Here is a 24,583-nt window from a genome sequence, read left to right as displayed (position 1 = left end):
TTCCGGAGAGCATGTTCTTAGCAGTTGAAATCTGTACATAGTAAACCATGTATTAATGTTAGCTATTATTTCTACTAAGATTAATATAATATTCCTTATCTCATATGACTTTTGTGAGACATAAGTAAAACGCGTGAAAAGTCCCAGGTCCCGATATAGTGTTTCCACTCCTTTTAATCTACCTGTCTTCTCACTATGCAGAAACTTTAGTTCACTCCGCCCTCTCCAAGATGACACCATCACGGTCGTCCACCCAATCCGCCCCACTCAAGATGGCGTCCATCAACCGAAAGCTGTATTCTGTCCTTCTCAAGATGGAGGCGACCCTAGAGCATGTTTCCTTCCGCCCTCTTCAGAATGACCTTAGCAGTTAGTTCAGCCTTCCCAAAATGGTACCCGAATACTATGCGCAGCACTCTGACCTTCCAAAGATGGCGCCAGCGCCTCACACTCTCGTTGCTCGCGGTAGCCATCATTACACGCACTTCCGGTTGCGCCGGAAGCCAGGTATTGAGGACTTGGAGGACCGGCGGGGGTTCCCTTCTGGGTCTGGACAGTCGGATCCAGCCATGGACCGGAGGAAAAAGCCTTTGGACGTTACGGCCTCCTCGGTGAGTGCGGGTGTGACATGATGCTACGGGTTCCGAGTTTTCCCTGCCTCCCTTAGTGTTTGTTGAAAGTCAAACAAGAATCTCGATTTAGCTTGGTTTTTTCACTCGGAGATCCAGACGTGGCCTCTCCACTCAAACAGGAACCTGGATTTGGGCCCGCTTTGTACTCACAGCGTCCTGAACCAGGCTTCTCCCCTCAGACATGAACCTGAACGCGGTGCCTTCCTTCCGTCAGCAGTCTTCCTTGCTTCCCCTCACCTGCAATCCGACCAGGCCTGCCTTACCCGAAGGACCTGGATCCTACCGCCTTACCTCCTTCAGTGATCGAGTAGGGACCCCAACCTGTCCTTGCTCTGCAGACACTTTTCTCTTCCTGATCTGGGGGAAAGACTCAGCAAGGTCCTCCAAGAACATTAGGGAGCGTTACTTCTTCCTTAGGGATCCTATGGAGCCCAGCGTTTCCCAGCCAGGAATTCGGCAGTTGTTAATACACCCATAGGGTGTGCTGCTTGAGAGCTCTGAGGTCTCGCAGGATGTAAGCAGTTTGGTTAAGTTAGCTGCTTCTTGGAATAAAACCTGTTCCGAGTACCTATTTTGTACTTTATATGCCCTATCTCATTGAAATCTCCCCACCACTTTAGGATGTAGGAGCTATTGACATATCTGTTTTATAAATGAGGAAATTGAGGCGACTTCCACATACTCCCATCACACCCCACCTTAACATACAAAATTTTTAGTGATAGAGCCGGATTTACTCAGTCGAATTGACTCCAAATTTACTATCTTTTCTATTACACCAGAGCCAGTTGTCTAAGTTTTTATTTAATCTTGAATCTACTACAGTGTATTAAGATGCAAAGGGTGTACAAACAAAGACATCTAAGTGTCCCCATATTTGAGCCCCTTTTTCTCATCTAATACTGAAAATCAGTACTTGTTTGAGGATTAGGAACAGAAAGCTGTAAATGTTAGTCATTTTATCCTAACAGCCTAAAATTAGAAATAATCCTCATAGAAATGTCATCTGGAAAACTGATGTGGCTAGGAGGCTTAGAAGAAAAGGTGAAAGGTCTCCACTTGTTTTTAAAAATTTAGACTATAGGTCTTGAAATGAAACTGCATTATTAAAATCCCCATCAAAGTTACTTTTAGATAGGCTTCTTCCAAATTAAAAATCATTGAACTCAGTCATTTTGATTCCCCTTAAAAGTCATTCAGCTACACCGGGCTTTCTAGTATCTGATTTACAAATGTCCATGCTTATAAGCAGCTGCATTTTGGACCCTTAAAAAGAAAACTGTTCAACTGAGGGATAGGCCCAGGTATTAGCCAGCTGCCCTATAAACCTTCTCCTTGGCCCTCTCCCTTTCTTGAACCCTTTGATACAGCTAAACTTGTAGCTTTTAAAATATACTAAAACATCCTTGGAGCAGTTCTCAACATTCACTCAGTCTACTTTATATCTGGTTGTTGAAATATTACCTGTATTTTAAGGCTCAACTCAAAGCCTTTTCTGAGAAGGGAATGCTCCTTTATCTGAATTTTTTGCTATTCTCTTCCACTCTTAAAGTCACTCATTATATTTTACTGGTATCATAGGTTAACTTTCTTACTAGATTGTAGGCTAAATCAGGGAAGTGTGTCTAATTCATGATCCTGTTCTTCAGTGTTGTCACATACATACATGCTTAGATACTTTCCTAGTGAAGAAATTTATTTCCCAGTAGAAAGAGACTACCATATGAAAGAACCAAGTGCACTGACGGTTAGGAGAAGGCAGTTAATAATGTTAGTGGAGTCTCAGTCTAAAAAGATGCAGACTTCATCACTGTCCCCTTGCCCAGAGGAGAGCCTTGATTGTTGAAAGTTAGAATAGAAATGTATTTGCAAGAGGGCTGGAATAAAATATGGCTTGGTTTTATTTTGTACTGGATTGTACATTTTTAAAGCATTTAATTTTGTATCTATTTTGTCCATTTAGAGCAGGAGTTCCTAACAAGGGGTCCATGAGCTTTAATTGAAATTCAAAAGACATTATTCTTTTGGGGATGTGTTGGTGCAGGTGTGATCTGTTTATTAAATAATACACAGTATAATGTGGACTTAGTATACTTGGTAAGTATAGTGTGGACTCTGGCAAAGGTGTCCATGGAACAAAAAAGGTTAAGAACCCCTGATTTAGAGGAACTTAAAATCTTGCTTTGAGTTACAGTAACTTAGAAAACCAATTACCCATTAGAATTAATTAAATATTTTTGTGTGCTTATTGGTTTTATTCTAGTTGGTAGACCTTAAGGCCGAACTCTTCCGAAAACAAGAAGAATTCAAACAAGAAAAACTTCTGAAAGATTCTGGAGTTTTGGGAAAACCAAAAGCTAATAAGGTGAAAATAAGCTCTCATTGTTTCCATTGACATCAAACCTGGGGGAATTATACCATATTTAAGTTTTTCGAAAGTGTCAGTAATATCCTGTGTGTTTAAAGGTTAAGAAAAAAGTCCCTGTCTTCTATTTTCAGCATCTGCATGACATATTTTAAGTATTAAAATATAATTAAAAGGGAGCAGGTGTAACTTAAGTGGTTGAACACCTGCTTCCCTTGTAGAAGTTCCCGGGTTCAATCCCTGATACCTCCTAAAAACAAAACAAAACAAAACAAACAAACGAAAAAACCAACTCTTATTAGGGTGCAGATGTAACTTAATAATTGAGGGCCTGCTTCCCATGTACAAGGTCCTGGGTTCAATCCCTGGTACCGCCTAAAAATAAACAAATACATTTATATTTTTAAGAAAAATCATTTTAAAACACATGATAATGCTCCAGTTCTTTAACACTTATTTTGGAAAAGTACATGCTATTAATATGTAGATTGTTTACATTTTCATGGGTGGTCGGTCATCTGGCTATATAGGTGTTATAAATCCAAAACCAGGATAAACAATTAGATAATATAAAAATATACCAGAATGTATCAGGGTCTATAAGAGTTGTAATGAGTTTCAAACTTTAGAGAAATGATATCTATTATCTGTATTACTAGTTTTCTAAAACGTATACATTTTCATTAAAGCCTTGAGTTAGTTTGTAATCATTCTGGAGGTAAAAGATAGTAGACAAGTAACTGAATGTAGTTGTGTGAAGAAATTCTTTACAAAATTTAAAATTTTTGTTCATCTCCAAGTGTGCCATGTATAGTCTATCTATTTGCAGGACGTAGGTTAGCTTTCCTTAGGTTTAGTTATCTGAATTGATTCCTAAGGTCTAATGAGCTGCATTTTTTTTTCCCCTGGTGCACAAGTAGAGATGTTTTACAATCATGTGGTGGTTCTATTATGTCTTTTTAAATCACTCTCCAGAAGCCAAGTATCTGGAGCAAACAGAATGCAGGAGTTTCGAATAGAGCTGAAAAGGATGTTGAGCAGAAGATTGAGGAACAGAAGACTTTAGATAAAGCAAGGTAAAGTTAAGCTCTGATAAATGTAGTTATCTTTGAGGCTGTCCAGGCAAAGAAATGAAAGTCCAAATTTCATTCATTTTAATTTGCAATTTTAATTTTTAGCCTTCTCCTAACTAAATACTCTTTATTATAACTTGCAAATATATCGGTAGTTCTTACAGGAAAATAAGATATAACAACAGTTTAAAAGATGGAATAGAGTCCCACTTTGAGCCTTTGGTAGGGACTGAGAATATCAACAGGAGTTTAAGAAGTTCCTTATGGTGTGATTCTGGGCTAGAGGTATGATAAGCATTTAGGAACCTTAACGTTTTCCCCCTAACTTTTTATCTTGAAAAACTTTAAACTAACAGAATAATTGAAAGAGGAGTATGATAGACATTCTAATACTCTTCACCTAAATTCACCAGTTAACATCTTGCCACATTTGTGTGCTTTCTCTCTCTCTCTCTCACACACACATGCACACATGTGCTGTGTGTATGTAGGTATCTAGAAAATGACTTTGTTTTAGAATGATTTGAAAGTAAATTGTAAGCATCATGATACTTCACCTCTGGAAATTTCAGTGTATGTCTTTTAAGAACAAGGACATTCTCCTATATAACCATAATACTGTTACCACACCTGAGAAATTAACACTGATAAATAGTATTATCTATGTATAATTCATATATATATAATCCATATTCAGATTTCCCCAATTGTGCTAATAAATAATGTCCTTTATAGTTTTTAAAAAAATTAATCCAGGATTCAACCAAAGATTACACATTGCATTTAGTTGCCAAATCTCTTTAGTCACTATATTCGTCAGCCAAAAGGGGTGCTGATGCAAAGTACCAGAAATCTGTTGGCTTTTTTAAAGGGTACTTATTTGGGGTGGAAGCTTACAGTCACCAGGCCCTTAAAGAGGCCAACTCAAGGTACCATAAGAGGTACTTTCTCATCCCAAGTCATCGGCCATGTGTTAAAGCAAGATGGCTGGCAATGTCTGTGAGGGTTCAGCCTTCCTTCTTCCTCTTAAGGCTCCGTGGTCCCAGCTTCTTCCTATCCCAGCTGTAGGCTGGTGTAAGGTTCATTGCTCAGGGCTTCTCGCTGCTCCTTTCTCTTCATCTGCAAACTGTCAGGCTCATCTTTCTTCCCAAGGCTTCTGTCATGTCTGTGGAGCTGTCTCTCTTCCTCTGTGTGTCTTCTCTGTGTGTCTACTTCTGTGTGAGTGTCTGTTTTATCAGCCCACCAAGAGGGCAGGGACTCAACCCCGCAAACCCTAATGACATGGTCGAGTCAAAGCCCTAATCTTGATTTAATCAAGTAAACATAAAGTCTTTGAATTTAAATCAGTGAAAGGGTATCATGCCCAGAGGAACAGTTTACAATCAATATCTCTTTGAAATGCATAAATAATATCAAACTGTCAGTCTCTTTTACTCTAGAATTATCTAGAACAGTTTCCTTCTCTTTCTCTCCCCCCCCCCCCCCAACCCCTGTGTTATGCTACTGATGTTTCTGAAGGGTCTAGACCAGTTATTTTTACAGTGTTCCACAGTCTAATTAGAGTCAGGTTAAACGTTTTTGGTAAGAATACTATGTAGGCGATCTTGTGTGTCCTTCCTATTCAATTCAGTTTGGCCACACCGTAACTAATAGTGACATCTTCAAAAGATCCTTTTTACAAGCAGATTCACACCCGCAGGAATAGGGATTAAGACTTGAACATGTCTTGTTTGGGGCATCCCTGTACACTGCATCCAAACTCTTCTTTCCAATTTGTGGTTGTCCCTGTCTCTCTGTCTTTATTTTGTACCACTTTCTCCTCTGCTCATCACCCTCTACCATAGTGGTCTTTCCTTCTTGAGCATGCTGAACTCATTGCCACTTCATATTCCTTCTGCCTGACTTGCTTTTCCTCTTGATCAGGGGTTCTTAATCTTTTTTGTTTCATGGATCCCTTACTAAGTCCACACTATATTGTGTATTATTATTATTATTATTAGATTTATTTATTTATTTACCCCACTTCCCCTCCTCCCACCCTGCTGTTTTTGCTGTCTGTGTTGTCTTCTCTTCTCATTTTCTCTCCTCTCAGATTCACTGGGATTTGATCCTGGAGACCTCTGATGGGAAGAGAGATTCCTTGTCAATTCTGCCGCCTCAGTTCCTGGTTTCTGCTGCGCTTCACCATGACTCTTCCCTCGTCTCTCTTTTGCTGAGTCATCATCTTGCTGTGTGACTCATCTGCATGGGGCACTGGCTCACCACGTGGGCACTCATGCAGGCACTCGTGCGGGCACTGGCTTGCCGCACGGGCATGCTTCCTCTTCTTTTTCACGGAAGTCCCAGGGATCAAACCCAGGTCCTCCCATATGGTAGGCAGAAGCTCCATCACTTGAGCCGCATCTGCTTCCCTATATTATTTAATAAATATATCACACTTGTACCAACATATCCCCACAGGAATAATGTTTTTTTGAATTTCAATCAAGCTCATGAACCCCTGGTTTAGATCCCTGCTCTAGATCCTCTCATAATGTGCTGCTTCTTGCTATACAAGCCTTAGTTCAAATATGACCAGAAAGGTGTTCCTTGACTACCCTCTCTAAGTTAGTGTTCCAACCAGATACCATTTTTTTTGTGTGTTTTCTTTTGCTGTTGTTGGTTTTGTTTTGTTTGTTTTTGAGATACCAGGAATGGGGATTGAACCCTGAATCTTGTATGTGGGAAGCCAATGCTCAACCATTGAGCCACATTGGCTCCTGGACTTGGTTTTTAATTTTTTTCCATTTGTTTGCTTGTTGTTTCTTTATTTTTAGGAGGCACCAGGGCTAACCTGGGACCTCACATGTGGGAAGCAGGTGCTTAACCACTTGAGCCACATCCGCTCCCATGCTGTTTAGTTGTTTTAAGATTTATTTTATTTATTTATTCTCCCCACTCTTGTTGTTTTGCACTCGCTATCTGCTCTCTGGGTCCATTTGTCATATGCTCTCTGTGTCTCCTCCTCTTCTCTTTAGGAGGCACCAGGAACTGAACCTGGGACCTCCCACGTGGGAGAAAGGCTCTCAATCACTTGAGCCTCCTCAGCTCCCTGGTTTATTTTGTCTCTCATTGTCTTTCCTCTTTGTGTCTCTGTTGTGTCTTCTTGTTGGATCAACTCACTGCACCTGCCTGTTGCAGCAGCTCACCTTCTCCAGGAGGCACAGGAGCCAAACCCAGGACCTCTCATGTAGTAGCTGGGAGCTCAGTCGCTTGAGCCACATCTGCTTCACCCATGCTGTTGTTTTTAAAAATATTTTTAAGTTTTGTTTTCATTAAGCTGGTAAGAATCTGTGATGATATAGCTTGTTACATTGAATCTCCTCTGAAACAAAGCAAATTAGTATATTAGAAAGCCCAGTAAGCCCACGCTGGCCCTCCAGGCACTCTGTTAATGCATACCAAGGGCTTCCATGACCACATCTGCTTTTATTTCCTCCCAGCACTTCTCACTGTTTCAAATCCTCTCTTTCATTGATTCAGTTAGTGTCTCTTGCCCCCTCTAAAATGTAAACTCTGTGAGAGGTGGGTCTCTGGCTTATTCACTGCTGAATCCTCAGCATCCAAAATAGTGCTTGGCATGCAGAAAGCATGCAATAAATACTTGTTGAATGAACGTATAAAATATAAGTGGAATCTTTCTGAGATAGATGATGATAAGGATGACATGATTGATGCCAGGCTTTACATGTGTTATTGTTGGGGTTTTTTCCTTTTCTTTTGTTCTTTTCTTTTTCTAATTACTCTTGATGACAACCCTAAGAGGCCACACTGTTGTTCTCACCTATTACAGATACGGGAACTGAGAACTGAGACAGAGCAAGTAACTTGTTCAGAAGCATACAGCCATGCAACCAGGGCTCTTTATTGCCTGTAGATGTCATTAGGAGTGAAATTTTCCATTATGATTAAGTGTGGCCACTCACAACGGAAACTCGGATGACCTCTTTGGGGCTTCATTAAATATTTCTAGAATAAAAATTGCCAGCCCTCTTACTTGATCTCTTTCCACTAAAAAAATAAATGTCATCAGAATTAATGTGAGCAGAGATGCTGCCTTGGTAAATACCAAGGTTGATGTTTATTTTTTGAGCTTTATGTCATGAATATATTATTCATGCTCTGTATAAAACTATAGACATTATCATATTTTTAACAAGACTTATGAGTGGTTAGTTCCTAGCTCCTTTAGAGAAGTCTAGTAAGCCATAAATGATGAGGCACCCTTGTTTAAAAAGAATAATGCAAAGAGTTTTGCATTGAGTTTGTTGATCCTTTCGGAAGGTTACTGAAAGAAAACGTTTTTCTTTGGACATGTTTCTCTTTCTTTGCATTGAATTTAAGTTGCATTTGGCATCATTCATTGATTTACTTATTCATCAACTATTTATTGAGCACCTACTAGGCTCCAGGTATTGCTTTAGGTACTGGGGATATAATGATAAATAAAATAAATATGGGCCATGCTCTCATGGAGCTTATATTTCACTTGGTAAAGCAGATAGTAAATAACAAATAATATAATTTAAGGTAGTAATAAGCTCTTTGGAGAAAAATAAGCCCAAAAGATAGAGAGCAAGCAAGGGTGTTGGGAGAGATTCTCTAAGAGGTGACATTTGCGCTGAGACCTGAATCTTGAGCAGGTCTGAGAACTGTGAGGCCGAGAGAATGATGAGGTGCCAGCGATCTGGGGGAGGGGCAGCACTTGACAAAAAATAAGGAAGGTCGATATGATTGAATCAGAGTGATAGGAAGTCTGAGATGTAGGTGGAGCCAGATCAGGGAGGACCTTGAAAGAGTTCGGGTTTCCTTAGAGAGTGAAGGGTTAGACTTACAGGAAGGGATGGTCAACTCTAGCCATGGCCACTTTGACATGGAAGGTCCTTTGGCAGATCCCAGCAGTTAAGCTGGGAGTAGGACACTTCTCTAGGAGTGACAGCTGTAAAACCATTTCTAATATTTGTCTTTTTTTGTCCTAGGGAAAAATTGGAAGAAAAAGCCAAATTATATGAAAAAATGACTAAAGGAGACTTTATAGGTAAATGCAATTATTCATTTATACTTCATTTTCTTTCATTCATAGAGCCCTAATGGTGTTACATTATGTGTTAAAGTAACTGCAAAAATAGGTAGAAATTTAAATATCAAATTGATTACTTTCTGTGGCAGCACAGATACAAAAGAACCAGCAGTGATTTCCCAGTTGCCCAGTGGGTACTGGGCAGTGTGCTGGGTGCTGTGAGGGGGCAAAATAATAGAACGTAAGCCTGATTCCCTGCCTCTGCCCTCAAGGTGGGTGTCATCAGATGGAGGTAAATGGCACATCACAAAGCAAAGTGAGGAAACAAGGTCTGAATAGGCTACAATTACATAGTTTAAGCTATGTTTAAAAAAAAAAAGGTCTAGGAGAAATTATGTTTGTGTCAGGATGGTAGAGTTATGTTTACTTTTTCTCTATTATCTGCTTTTTCTATGATGCACTTATAATTGCTTTAAAGTTTAAAAAAATATATATCCCCTTTTCCTCACCCTTACCCCCAAAAAGAAAACTCAACCCACAGTTAGGTAACAGAAGAAGAAATGTTACAAGGCAGAGCTTAGGTCTGGAAGAGTGAAGATGTAGTCGGGGAATTCCTTTGGGAGAAGGCCGGCTCCAGCAGGGGTTTCAAGGCTCTGGAGGGTTGCAGGATGAGACTCTGCAGAGGGAGAGTGGAGAGTAGATCAGCAGAGGGAGGAGAGGCCCGAGCTCCGCAGGGCAGGCTAGTGTGCCTGGGCCCGGGGCGGGCGGGAAAGGGGGCAGCAGGAGCAGGTTCTAGATCAAGTTGAGCTGCTTATCCCAGACAGCTGGGGCACTTTGTCTGCAAGAGTGATGGCCCTGCTCTGGAAGATCAGGCCATCAAGGCAACACCGTAAAGTGGGGATAATACCACCGCCCAGTAAATGGGGAGCTTCATGTTTGTTCAAGCTCTCTTAATATCTGTCCTTGGAGAAAAAGACTCAGGTGACTTTATCTTACATCTTGCATAATGGAACTTCAAGTAAGCATTGTTGGGAATACACCAAATATCCTGGATTAAATGAAATTGAAGTAATGGATTGCTGTTTAACTTGCAGTGTTTTAGCCTAAAAGTGGTGTTCATTCAGATGACTTCTCTTACTTATAGTCTTAAACCACTTAACATACCACCAGTATATACCTAGGGTTAAGGGATACAGCTCATATGATTACCGGGGTATATTATATCAAAAATGTTCTGTTGTACTGATCTGCTGATGTGGGAAATATAGCTCTGTTTCTGTATTAGGCAATTGGCCAGTGTGTTTCTTGAAATCAAGTGGTTGTGTTATCTTGAAATGGCATTCTGAAATGGTATTGCTTTACTCAGCTAGGGTATTGGCAAGGCAGCAGAAACCTTTAGGCGTTGTAAAGATTTTATGTGTGTGTGTATGGGTATGTTTCAGTTGACCTATTTACAGCTTCACTGGCGGCCCCATGGTGACTCTGTGTCTCTGCAAGCAGTCCTGGAGGGGTGGAGGCCCCCGCTGGTGAACTCTCAGAGATAAAGGAGCAGCCCAGCAGATGGCTGTGACTGTTCACTATCTATTCCTTGCATGGTTTTCTTCTTTGATGTCAACGGTCTGAAAATTTATTTTTATGTCCTAGATGAAGAAGTGGAGGACATGTACCTTGTGGATTTCACACAGAAGATCATAGACAAACGCAAAGAAATGGAGGCATTTGGTGCAAGTAGAGGTCCTAGAAAGGCCGAAGAAGGGGATGATGATGAAGAGAGTCTTTCTGAAAGAGACGTCCCTCCTCCCGAGGACCCCAGTGAAGAGTGGTTTGTGGTTTTATGCTGGTAGCGCCTGTTAACCGTGTCAGACTTGCATTTTGCTTTTTGAGAGCATTTTTGTTTGGTTGCTAGTGAACCATTTCTCTTTATTCTTCTACCATTTTCTTTCTTTTGAGGCTCCCCTTTAAGTAAATTGGATTGGGTTATTACAGATATAAAAGCAGTAGCTTCAAAGAAATAATAATAATTTCAAATAATGACGGAGCTCCTAGTTTAGCTCCAAGCACTCTGCCAGGCACAGGAATGAGTTGTGATTACATCAGTAAGCCTAATTCTACTAACAAAATTGTCTCACTAATGTGAAAGAGTTCTTTAGGCAGAAGCCCATTCCTTTGCCCCTCTTGTCCTTATGCAGACATTGGGGATGGTCGTTGTCTAGGTAGTAATGATCTCTGTTTCCAGCAAAGAGAAGTTGGCACAAGTCTCACTCTGACTGAGACATTTTCTAGCAGTGTGGTGTAAATACTGTTGACCCTGGTCTTGGACAGCTCTAGTGCCACCTTTACTGGTAGTATAACCTTCATCAGGTTCTTTATCTCACTGAGATTCAGTTTCTTCATCTGTAAAATACAGATAATAATACCTAATTCCCATTCCCAGAAAGTTGGCTTAGACTCCCTTCAGGAAGTGAGAGTGTTCTATGGTACCCAAGAAACTGCTGTATGTGGAGTATATGCAGATATTTTATTAACCTTTATTTGATAAATTATTCTGAATTTTACATACACTTAGATGAATTATGGAAGAAACCAAACTAGTCTTTTCCTTACAAAGAGAACAATGTGTCAGTCAGTAAAGAGACCAGAATGGAAATTCCATTATAAATATGAGTTTTTATTCCTAAGATATTGTTACTTAGAAACTTGTTCAGAAGTGCTTAAAAATTGCTTAGAGATTTCTGATGCTATGAAAATTTCCTGGGAAATTTTCCTACCCACCTTCCTGCCTCAGCAATGCTCAGATATCCTCATTGTTTATGAGAGTTTGCAGCATTTGTTGACCTTCTGTCAGCATTTGACCCTGTGGGCAGAAGTCATTTATGAGCTATGGGGAGCAGTTCCTCCTGCTGTGGGCCACAGAGAACCCACATCTTCATACCACTGAGAGTGTCCAGAGTGCTCCAGAAAGAGCCTTCTCACTGGGATCAAACAGGTGTCTTTTTATCTATCTTCTAAAAACCTTGTACCCCCTGGGGCAGGTTAGCTGGCTGCGTGCTCTCAGGAACCAGAAGGGAAGCACATACAGTCTCTTTCATTGGAGTCTGTCTTCATCATTTCTATTCTAAGTGATTTCTCACTTACCTGAATTTTGGCAGCACTTAATATACTTACAGCTCCTTTGGACCTTACTTTTTTTTTTAGGACTTCTCGGGTACTGAACCTAGGACCTCCTACATGGGAAGCAGGCACACCACTGAGCTACACCCACTCCCCAATGTTTTTTTCTTTTGTTTGTTTTGTTTTTCAGAGGTACTGGGGATTGAACCTAGGACCTCATACGTGGGAAGCAGACACTCAACCACTTGAGCTACATCTGCTCCCCAAACCTTATCCTTCTAATATTACTGTTGACACATACTAGGCCTCATTACCAGAAAAAGATTTGAGGCGAATGTTTGGTAGTCTTCATAATACTGCCTGGTGTTGTTAGTCAGCATTGCGTGGGCATGTACCTCAGCTTCCCCCAGAGCCCTTTGCAAATGTCTTATTCCTCCTTGCATTACCTTCAGTACCTCAAGTGAGACTTTGCCTCAAGAGGTTGCTCAGCAATTGCTGATTAAATAGAGCAGTTATTGAGTACTCTCTTGCCACACTTCTATTTTGCTGGGATCTGTATGCTTTGGAGGTCTCCAGAAACAGAATAGCTGGTGATTGCTTTTCATAGCTGAGTTTCAGCTTCTTTAGAAGATCTAATGCAGTTTTTTGTTGTTTTTTGTTTTTGGCTTATTAATGCCTGAATGATTACAAGCAATTTGTCCATAATTTGAAGAATTTGGAGGCGAATCTAAGATGTCACATGCTACCATATGTTGAAGGTGAAGGGAGACATACTACAAGTAGTTCTGACACAGTTTTGTTTTTAAATTAAGCTCCAGAATTGTGACTGTTTATAAAAGCCTTTCGGTAGTTAAATTCCAGGTGGTGGAAAATCTTCCTGCAAAAGAACTGTAAATAATTACACAGACCATCTGGCTAGATGATTTTTCTTCCCCCATTCATTAAAAAAAAAAAAAAAAAAAAAAAAAAAGCAAGGAAGAAAGAAACTGTTTTCTGCAATTGGAGGTTTTATTTCTCCTGGTAAGCAGCTTTAGGGCTCTCCGACATTCAGTCTTTAATTCATTGGCTAAGAGTTGAAATCAGCATATTTGAGAGGAAAGAAACTGTCAACAAAAGCAAAGCCACACACAGGGAAATCTGACCTTCAGCTAGTTTTCGGCCACCTGCTGTGTGTTCAGTATCCTGCTAAAGGTAAGGGAGATTCCCTGCCCGTAATTAAAAAAAATAACCTGTTGCCTCATAATACAAATGAAATGTTTTTCCATGAAAATCTGTCCATATTGCCTATTGTGGAGAAGTCAGAGTATTTCGTTTTGCCTTGCCATCTCCCTGGCTCCTCTGTCTAAATACTCTCTAGTTTGGGTGGTGATAAAGAAACAGGAAGACAGGGGAAAGGACAGTAGACTGGACTGCTGTCCAGAGACTTCCATGGGACAAGAGGATGTGTGTTGCCTAGCTTCCTCCTGATGGAGAGTCCAAAAATACCACGCCTGGGATTAAGACATTTCTAATTCAGTGAGGGAGAACTATACCAATTAGAAAAACAAAGGAAGGAATAAAATGTCAGATTTGGGTAGACTCTGAAGAAATGAATAAATTGAGAATCTGGGATACAGAGTAGTTATTAAGATCCCGACAAAATATTTGGAATTTTCTAAACCAGATTAAGATATTGTACGGGTGATTTGCCTATGAAATCAGAGCAATACGTGATCTTTCTGCAGTTTCTAAAGAGAAGACTTAATGAAGGACACAATGAGTTTATTGTATGTCAACTTACAACTTTAAATATGTTGTTGTTTTCTTTTTATTCCCCCCTTCTTCCCAGAAGGCTTCCTCGTCAGTTTACTCATTGTTTTTGCTCGTTTTTTCTTTAGGAGGCACTGGGAACTGAACCAAGGACCTCTCATGTGAGAGGCGGGCACTCAACTGCTCAAGCTATATCCACTCCCAGCTTTTAACTTTAAAAAGCATATTGTTTTTTTTTTAAAAAAGATTTATTTATTTATTTATCTCCCTCCCCCCACCCCCCACCCCGGTTGTTTGTTCTCTGTGTCTATTTGCTGCGTCATCGTCTTTGTCTGCTTCTGTTGTTGTCAGCAGCACAGTAATCTGTGTTTTTTTTTGTTGTGTCATCTTGTGTCAGCTCTCTGTGTGTGCAGCACCATTCCTGGGCAGGCTACACTTTCTTTCACGCTGGGCGGCTCTCCTTACGGGCGCACTCCTTGTGCATGGGGCTCCCCTACGAAGGGGACACCTCTGCGTGGCAGGGCACTCCTTGCGCGTATCAGCACTGCACGTGGGTCAGCTCCACACAGGTCAAGGAGGCCCAGGGTTTGAACCGCAGACCTCCCATGTGGTAGGCGGACACCCTATCCATTGGGCCAAGTCCGCTTCCCTCCCTTCTTTGGATCTTTACAAATGCAGGCATGTATCCACCATCAGTACCACACAGAAGAGAAAAAGCATATTCTTAGCGGTAGTAGTGGGCTCTAAGGTTGAGACATTTTCTTGGTAGTGAGGCCTACATTCATTTATGTCCAACTTCCTAACATACGTTGTGTATAAAGCCTTCACAACTTTTCCCTTTCATTTCAGGGTGGATTATGTGGACTCTTTAGGGCGATCACGGCGCTGTATGAAGAAGGACTTGCCATATCTGCTAGAGATGGATAAAAATCTCCAGGGGAGGCTGTAAGTGTGTGTGGTATGCAGAGCTCTGCCCAGGTCTGAAATGCAGACAGGGTTGGCTTTATGGGAGAGGCTGTTTTACAATGAGATATCTTTGTTACTTCAGTAAGGAGATCTTTTTTTCTTAATGGACAAGAGTGTTCATTGCAGTACTTTTTAGTGGTTTGCATACACATACATGCATAATCCACACTCAGGAAACGATCTCATGCGCATGAAATGGTCGATCATCTGGGCAGCTGTACCTGTTCACTTGGAAGGACGTCTTCTTAACCTGGAAAATCTGATTGCAGAATAGCAAGTACAGAACAGACCCAAAACAAACAGACAACCCTCTGTGGAAAAAGGTGTTTAATATACACCTAATATATTCTTGGATACATAAGTGGGGCAGGGAGGCAGGTGGCTTATTAACTTTTTATATGTCTTTGCATTTTGGAAGCAAGGGCCTTATAACTAGACTTTTTCTTTTTCCCTGTAGGGCCTGGGGTCTAAAGATAACTTGTTGCAACATCCCAAAAAAGAAATCCCTCTTAAAAAGGGCAGATTTTGTGCTAGGAGAGACTTGCCAGAATCTTCCAGTTTTAGGCCATCTTTGGATAGGCCCAGGCTCAGCTCAAGGCAGGAGGAGCAGAAGCTCTGAGCTACTGAGCTCTGGCCACGTCCCTGGGAAAGAAGAGACCTTCCAGAGAAAGCCTGGGTTCCTCCTCCCTGTCTGGGCCCCCTCCCATCTCTTCAGCCCAGGAGCAGAGGGGGAAGGAAAGTTGTCTTGAGTGGTGAGACAGGAGTCCATTGTGCTCATCCCATGAAGTGGGTGCTTGATTAAAGATCAGTGAAATCTGTTGAATCCATTTCCCAGTAGTAGTCGCAGTCACAGTACTTCTGTAGGGAATCTTCTTCATTGGATAGTTTGATTTATCCATGATCCAGCCTTCTGAACTTCAACATTTCTGTCTCACAGCTCTCATCTGAAGGTAGTTTTTGCTCTCTTTTCCTACTAGTTTCATTAGTCCTGCTAATGAAAAAACTTTATTATCAGAAGATATGAGAAAAGAACTTCAGCGCCAGCAATGGGAAGATGAAGAAAGAGAGGCCCTAAAAAGGCCAATGGGACCCATACATTATGAAGACATTCGTGAAAATGGTATCATTATTTTCTTGCAGTTTTTTAAAATACTTTTTTAAAAACTTTTGAACTAGTGGCAAGCATAAAGAGCAGTATTCATAAAGCAACAGCTCTTACACAGAAATAAAGGAATCTGCTTTGGAGAGTGTCAGTATCCCTGTGTTCACTTTAAAAAATACCTACATTGGGAAGATCTTCCTAACAGAAGGGCTGTTAATTCAAGAGTTTGTTCCCCCATTAGCCCATGGCTGAAAATTAATGGATCTTTGTTTTGCTTATCACTTTGCAAATAAGATGAAATTAGCTGTAACCTTTTTTGACTTAGCTGCTTGTTTTTTTTTTCTTCTTTCATTTGTGCCAAATATCACTGCGTATCTTTTTGCTTTGGTTAGAAATTTGGCCTGAATGTAATTTACCTATCAGGAAGATCTAATCTTTTGGATTATTTTGACTTATTTCAGAGGCCCGGCAACTTGGTGTTGGCTATTTTGCCTTTGCCCGAGATAAAGAGCTGAGAAACAAGCAAATGAAAACGTTGGAGATGCTTCGAGAACAGGTGCAAATGATTTTAAATCAAGAGTCAGTGTTAAAAAGAGTTTAAGCAGTTGGTTCCTCGTAGGACCAAAGTATAAAAAATATCAAGTTAAAAGGCTAATTTTAAGATTGCATAAATCCCCATATGCTTTTGGTATTTCAACTTTAAGATTGTTACTGCTCAGTAGTTATCTGTGTAAATTTGATGTTTTAAATTTGGTTTCAAATGTGGAATTTTGGGGGTGGCCTTGGTGAGAAAATAAGTTATTTAAGGGATTAAAGAATGGAACAGAGTGTTGAGGCTTCCAGGATGCTCTGTAGTAAACTTAAAAAAATATTGAAGGAGAATATTTCATAGGTCTTCATTTTGAGGATCTCAAGGAAAGCTTCTTAGAGGTGACATGAAAATCAGTTAATCAGTCTATTAGAATAAAATTAATTACTTCATCATTTTGAATAGAATTAGGAATTTGACTTCAAGCTAATAATTTTCTGATTTTCTGTTCTGTGTAGACAACAGATCAGAGGACAAAACGAGAAAACATAAAGGAAAAGCGCAAGGCTATGTTAGAAGCAAGACTTGCCAAACTCCGACAAAAAAAGATGAAAAAATCAAAAGAAGATGGAGCAGAGGAAGAAAATGGAGGTATATTCTGGCTCTTTTTCACTTCAAAAGGAAAAATTTTAGTTCCACTGATGTTTCACTAATAGAACTGGCAATATGGAAATTAGACATTTAGTTTTATTTTCTAAGCAAGCAATGTATCTTTGAGGTACTGCCAGGAGCAATTTCTATGACCAAAGTGATGTGAATGATGCTCCAATAAATATTTTTAGGCTATAGACAAGGATATTAACAAACATTACATTGGGTTACTTCAGAGAATAATATGATTTAGTAACTGAGACTAACTTTAGACAAAAGATATTTTAAGAGAAATTTTACTTTTACACATATATTCTTTAGATATAAATTTTTGGTATAGCTTTAATTGGTTATTATATACTTTTTTAAAAAAGAAATACATTCACAGAATCAGGTAGTAAAATAAGGAGCTTAGAAATAGGAATATAGACAACTTACCAACACTTACCCAAAGGACTGTGCTCTAAAAGTTGGCAATTTGGAACCTGGAGCTCATTTTCCCTTGGGAACCCTAATTAAATACTGTGGTCAAACCAGCTTACCTATCAATTATGCTAATAGGCCAACCTGCCATAAGAAAGTGGACCCCTACCTGGATGACTCAAACAAGACAGAAGTCTCTTGTTTTAGCGATCAGAGGTGTGGGGTGTCCCAAGCAGGTTAGTAGCCCTGCCCAGTTGGCACTCCAGATCCAAGCCACCTCTTGTTGCTGTTTCAGCCGTTCCCTGGAGTGTTACTGTCATCTACACGGTCAAATCGTGGGTGAAGCCCAGGGGAAGGGAGGGAGGGGAACCGGCTTCTTCTAGGATTGGGAGTCCAGAGTTGCATACCACCTATCCACTTACATCCCACTGGCCAGAACTCAGTCCCACGGGCTGCAGCTAGTGCAGGGCAGGCTGGGAAATGGCCTCTCATGCAGGTGGCCATGTATCCAACTGACACTGACCAAAAGGAAGAAGAGGAGTATGAGTGCTCAGGGGCAGGTAGAAGCTGCTGCAACTCTCACAGAAGCCTTGTGCTAGGCCGTGGGCCATTTCCTAACCTCTGAACAAAGTACTTAGCCCTCTTCTGTCGGGGACGTGATGGGCACTTAGTAAATACTGGTTATGCTTTTATATTCTCAGTGTGTCCTACTGAGTGCCTCTTTTTTTTTTTTTTAAGATTTATTTATTTAATTTCCCCCCCTCCCCCGGTTGTCTGTTCTTGGTGTCTATTTGCTGCGTCTTGTTTCTTTGTCCGCTTCTGTTGTCGTCAGCGGCGCGGGAAGTGTGGGCGGCGCCATTCCTGGGCAGGCTGCTCTTTCTTTTCATGCTGGGCGGCTTTCCTCACGGGCGCACTCCTTGCGCGTGGGGCTCCCCTACGCGGGGGACACCCTTGCGTGGCGCGACACTCCTTGCGAGCATCAGCACTGCGCATGGCCAGCTCCACACGGGTCAAAGAGGCCCGGGGTTTGAACCGCGGACCTCCCATATGGTAGACGGACGCCCTAACCACTGGGCCAAAGTCCGTTTCCCTCTTTTTTTTTCTTTAAGTAGCTTTAAGTTTCATTGTAATGATGGCTTATTCCCTTGCACATAGATGAAGTTGTTATTGAACAAAACTTGAGTTTAGCTTTGAAAGGGACCAGAAATATATTTTTTTCTACCTGGTTGCATCATCATCTTTTTGGTGTGCTGCTTAGCTGCATGGGGGCCTGCGTCTCACCACAATGCGCGGGTCTGGGGTGCCTTTTTTCCTATTTTTTACCAGGAGGCCCCAGGGATTGAACCCAGGTCCTCAATATGGTAAACAGGAGCTCAGTCGCTTGAGCCACAGCCGCTTCCCAGGACCAGAAGCATTTGGGAATTGGAAAATCATCTGTTTGGTTTCATGTCAATGCTCTCTGCCCCATAACATGTTAAGCTCTGCATATTGTTTCTCTATTTTGGCTCTATCTCTTGAACATCTGTCATTTCTAGAAGATGTGAAATGCCATCCTGGTGTTTCTTAAAAATCTATTTTCTTTTACAGTAGGGTCAAAATAGATTAGCCCACATGAGCCTAGCCTGACGCTCTGGTTCTTTGTCACCCTAACTCCCCTTGCTCTGTCTGAGACTTATACTTGAGTTGAGTAATTTGGGGATTTCTGGTGTTCTTGATTATTGGTTTGGGAAAAGCACAGTGGCATAGCAAGAAACTCAGAGACTCTGAAGTCCATGCACCTGGGTCTGAATCCTGAGTCTTGTCGTGTTCTACCTCAGAAGCATATCGGAGCTTAATTTTCCTCACCTCTCAAATGGGGATAAAATGGGAATACTGATAATGACTTTGGGAGCTCTTATGATTGTAAATATAATATTATACACAAAGTACTTAGCCCTCTGTTTGGGACGTGACAGGCACTTAGTAAGTACTTTTGTACTCTCATTGTGTCCTTTGAATGCCTCTTTTTTGCTTTTTGTTTTTTAGTAGCTTTAAGTGTCATTGTAATGATGGCTTATTCCCTTGCACATGTAGATGAAGATGTTATTGGGCCTTTGCCACCAGAACCAGAAGCCATGCCAGCTCCTCATCCTGCTGTCCAGAGTAGCAAAGTAGAAGTCATCGTTCAGGAGAGGAAGGACACCAAGCCTGGAGTGCCGCATATCCGGGAGTGGGACAGAGGAAAAGGTATGGGAGGTGGGCCCCCAGGGGTATAACCTTTCCAGTGTAAAGGATATTTTTTGCTTCTCCTGATCAAAGTATGATTCTGGTTAACCTTAGTGGTCTTTGGAGGTTTAAGGAACTCTCCAGATCCTTGAACTTGTTTCTTCTTAACCCAGACCCTAGCTGTTTATAAACAGGAGGACAAGAAAGTGTGATCACCGAAGTCCAGGGTCTACAAAAGCATCATTACAAAGGATGATGGGTTTTTTAGTTTGTTTTTTAAGACGCTTTTAAAATTTGTGCTGCCCTCGTGTGGTTTTACAGCTTTGGGATGAATGGCAGTTCTCAGGAACAGCTTTTTAAAACGAGGTTTGGTATTCTCTCGCAGTCTGTGTTTTCAGCACTCCCTTTTCCGATCAGTTGAAAACTGTCTGCATTCCAGTGAAATTAACCTCGGTTCACATATGGTTCCATTGGATTATGCAAAACCTCCATTGCCAGGTTTTCTGTAAATGCACCGTGGTGCCTATAGCAACCTCTCTTTGGAAGAAGATGGTAGTTTACACCTCTTTGAAAGAGATCATTTCATTTGTACATTTAGCTCTTGCTATTGAATCAATACCATGACTAAATTAAGAAAAATGCAAATAGGCCTGTGCTTAATGCCACTGTTAGAAATAGAAATAAAATACCAAATTAGATTTGGACAGGTTTCTTCTATACCTTAGTTCTAAAACTCAGTAAAGGACAAAATATGTGTTTTGGTGTGTAGTACTACAACATCATGTCAAGGAAATGATGTGTTTGATTTTTTTTGACATTTCTCTCACACATAATTTTTGTGCCTTTTGGTAATGTCTCCAGAGCCTGTCAGCCTTCTCCACACAGCCTTCCCATCTAGAAATAGTCACTCCCTTTACCTAGCCTGATTTCTTTCTTTTTTTGGTAGGTATTATTTATACGTTTTATTATAGTTTTGTTTTTGCTACCTTTGTTGTCCAGAGAATTTGAGATTGCTTTTAAGAAATATATACGATAATTATGAAATAATAAAAACAAAAAATTCAGCTGACTGGCAATCAGTTCTAATAGTATTATCTTTCTTATTTTCACTAGAATTTTCCTTTGGACTGTGGTCGAAGAGGCAGTCAGCTCTCCGGGCTGAGCGAGATCCTGAGTTTGCCCCACCGTCGGATTACTTTGTGGGTCAAAAGAGAAGTGGTTCTTTCAGTGGCCAGGCATGGAGCAGACCCGGTCCTGCGCAGAGTGACGCAGGGGAGCATGCTAGCCAGAGCCAAGGGCCCAGCTCTGTCCACACGCCCTCCACTCCTGCCCCTGATGGCCCACCACAAGCCCCCACAGTCACCTTTGAAACTCTGGATGATATGATCTCTTATTACAAACAAGTGACATGAACTTACGAAGCATTCGGACTTGGGTTTGTACTGTTTGTGGTGCCATCCTCTCCCAGAAAAAAGAATAACTTCCAGGTCTGAATCGTAACTTCCTTTTCCCGTCCTTGGCCTAGGAGACACAGGCTTCAGCCTGGATTTGTCAGCAAGCAGGAAAGTGAATGATACTCTGGAAACTCTTGCCACTTGGCTGAGTGGTGGTTTCTTCCTAATTTGTATAAAGACATTCTCATCTGGATTTATGTGTAAGCTGTGATAGAGTAGAAAGTGTTTATTCTGTAATATTTGATGCCAATGAATTTTTTGTTTTTTTAACTGGAGAAGTTGTAGGTTACACAATGCCATGAAATGTTCACCCTGCCTGTTTCATACCAATTCCCAGTACTTACCGAGATTCATCCCATTCCACTATTTGTGCAGATGCTGCCATGCAGGTGTCCTTATTCCAAGGATTCAGCCTCCAGACAGTTGATGGAGCTTATATTAGGGGGAATTTCTGCCTGTAAGGGCAAGGGAGGAGACACTATGTGGAAAGCAAAGTGATCTAGTATCCAAATGGACCCTGAAAATGGTGGGAAACTAAGCAGTAATTGAAATGATAAGGAGGGCCAGGGAGGAGCATTTCATAAAATCAGAAAGGTAACGTTTGAGGTTATGTACTTGTTTTTATTATAGCATCCTAAATGACTGTTACCAGCACACCGTGCCCAGTGGGTGTCGGTAAATGTGTGTTGAATGACTGACATTCAACAGTGGAGGCTACTGGCCTGGTCAGAGTTTCCTACCACCCTGTCAGTCCACACCAGGCCCTCATCCCTCTCAGGAGCCAAGGTCACTTCAGAAGCCTGAGGAGGACCAGGTAGGTCCTTTATATCTTAGCTTATAATGAGGGGGTGGGGGAGAAGGGCTCCAGAAGTGTGACACTGTGCCTCTGTACACACCCCCATTCTCTGTGCCCATTCCCCAGTGCTGCCACACCTCGGGGTGTTCCCTTTACAACTGCAGGCAGGCAGTCAGACGTTCACCAGGCTCTCTGGGCTGCAGTCCGGCTCCCCAGCCAGTGGGCCCTGTAAGAGCATGTAGAGAGAAAAGGTGAGAAGGAGCCCAAGCCCCTGAGCCTGTACATTGTCTCTATCCCACAGCACTGCTGGGTCAGGGTGGTATCCCCGGTCTCATTACAGATTGCAGATTGGAGTTGAGAGGTTAAACAATGTGTCCAGGTCATTTTGGCATCTAAATGGCAGATTTGGAACTTAAACCCGTATGTCTAACCTCCAGGCTCATAACTTTTCCCCTTGTCAGTCATGTTGCCCCAAAATCCAACAGCATTATACAAAATCCCAGCTTATTGCAAACTTACCTCTAAACCCCACAGCAACAGCAAAATTGCCAGTCCTAGTAATGGTCACTCTTCCAGCATAATCAGGAAAATACCTCTTTCAATTATTATTTATGCATTAAAACTAACTGACTCAGCTGCCTTTTTTGCAGAAATTGACAAGCTGATCCTTAAATTCATATGGAAGTACAAGAGACCCAAAATGGTGAAAGCAATTTTGAGAAAGAACAAAGCAGAGAATTCACACTTCCTGATTTCAAAACTTACCATAAAACTACAGTAATCAAACTGTGGCATTGGCGTGAGTGTAGAATACAGATCAATGGAATAGAGCCAAGAGTTTAGAAGTAAATCCACACATTTATGATCAGTTGATTTTCAATAAGGATAGCAAGATCAATGAGGAAAAAATATTCTTTACAACAAACAGTTCTGGAACAACTGGATATCCACATGCAAAAGAATGAATTGGACTCCTACCTCCCACCAAATACACAAATTTTCTTGACATGGATCAAAGACTTAAATGTAAGAGCTAAAAACTCTAAGAACAACTGGAAGAATTTGTAGGACAAAGGAAGAAGAGACAAAAATAAGTATTGGAATATTAAAAAGAAAACTACATGCTAGAATTAAGGGAAAATGAAAAAAGGAAAGCATTGATGATGAACGGAAAATTAGGGAAAGATGGAGAGAGGTCACTTTTGTAAGGTGGAACAGAAAAAGGAACTTGAGAGGAAAGCAGAGATGGGAAGGCTAGTCAGCAGGAGGGAACCTGTGAGTCTGTGAGTAGATGGTCCAGGAAGGGCCATAAAGACCACTTTTTGTCTTCCCCAGAACAGCGAGGCAGTCTGCACATTGGCTACTGGTCAGTGTCACTAAGTCGTATTTTCTCCGGGAATTCGAAGACTGTATAAACCTATTTCTAATTCCCTCTTAACAGCACTAATTTAGTTCAGTGGTTTATGAGCCCAGTTCTGTCCTCTTGTTTCAGACCCAGAGTTCTTATACCGTAAGGGCCGTTTTTTGCCAGATTACTTGTGGGCCTGTTTTGTGCCAGTGTATCCAGCAGGTGGCATAGGAGTTCTAGCCATACTGTAGAGTGCAGCTCTATATTCAAAGTAGCACTGTCCAAAATAATGTGAGCCATGTGCATCATTTAAATTCTTAATAAAGCACATGAAAAAAGTGGAATTACTTTTATGGTAGGCTTTATTTAACCCAGTTTACCCAAAATATCGTTTCAACCTGTAATCAATATGTAAAAATTATTGAGATAGTTTCCATTTCTGTTCACACCAAGTCTTCAAAATCTGCTGTGTTTTTACACTTACAGTACATCTCAGTTTGGGTGCTAAATTTTCATCAGAAATACATTATCTGGTTAGCTTTCACCAAATTTCCAATTGAAAAAGTATTCACCTACCCAAGTTCTATACATAACATAAAAGTTTTCCATTAACTGAATTGACTGTCACTTTTAAAATTTCAATTAATAAGATGAAAATTCAGTTCCTCAGTCACACTAACCACATCTTGGATGCTTACAAGGCATGTACTATGACATGCTATTGAATTGGACTAGCACAATGCTAAAAGATCTGTTTTTACATGTCTTAATGGTCTGATCAGACATAATTCTTACATTAGTAGCTAATGGAATTGCAAATAAATTTCTCCCAGGCGTGCATTAAACATTCAAGTTACTCTTTTTTTTTTTTTCAAGTTACTCTTACGGCCTTGTGCTGTCTTGGGAGCAAGTGGTGGCCAAATCTGTGGGAAAACAGCCACACCTTATCTATGTAGGTCTCAGTGAAATGTTTTGGATCAGAAATTGCTTTGAATTATTTGTTTCCACTGTCATCTCTTCTCCAGGGCCTTTGGTTGTTTTGGTATAGCTATTCTGAATTGACCAAATAAATCATTTTGTTTGCCTGCAGTATTCCCAAAGGAGAAAATTTAAATCCATA

General features: G+C 41.0%; 1 protein-coding gene across 2 annotated transcripts; it reads left to right on the top strand.

Moving 5' to 3' along the window:
* Positions 1 to 483: 483 nt before the first annotated feature.
* On the top strand, positions 484 to 24,552 carry CCDC174 (coiled-coil domain containing 174). 2 transcript variants are annotated; one of them, XR_189228.5, is made up of 12 exons: positions 484 to 611; positions 2,896 to 2,997; positions 3,973 to 4,073; positions 9,089 to 9,147; positions 10,774 to 10,951; positions 14,839 to 14,934; positions 15,933 to 16,075; positions 16,519 to 16,613; positions 17,105 to 17,237; positions 19,734 to 19,886; positions 20,979 to 22,133; positions 22,766 to 24,552. XR_189228.5 is itself a non-coding variant. In XM_004484413.5 (11 exons), the coding sequence occupies exons 1-11, from the start codon at positions 570 to 572 to the stop codon at positions 21,275 to 21,277; spliced, it is 1,401 nt and encodes a 466-aa protein (XP_004484470.1). In that variant the 5' UTR covers positions 484 to 569; the 3' UTR covers positions 21,278 to 24,552. The 2 variants fall into 2 exon arrangements, 1 of the variants encoding a protein (XP_004484470.1); XM_004484413.5 differs by having other exon boundaries at positions 20,979 to 24,552.
* Positions 24,553 to 24,583: the final 31 nt, after the last annotated feature.

Source organism: Dasypus novemcinctus, chromosome 26 (genome assembly GCF_030445035.2).
Source record: "Dasypus novemcinctus isolate mDasNov1 chromosome 26, mDasNov1.1.hap2, whole genome shotgun sequence".
Classification (NCBI taxonomy): domain Eukaryota; kingdom Metazoa; phylum Chordata; class Mammalia; order Cingulata; family Dasypodidae; genus Dasypus; species Dasypus novemcinctus.
Note: the sequence above shows the minus strand (reverse complement) of the source record. Positions and strands in the feature narration are given on the sequence as shown.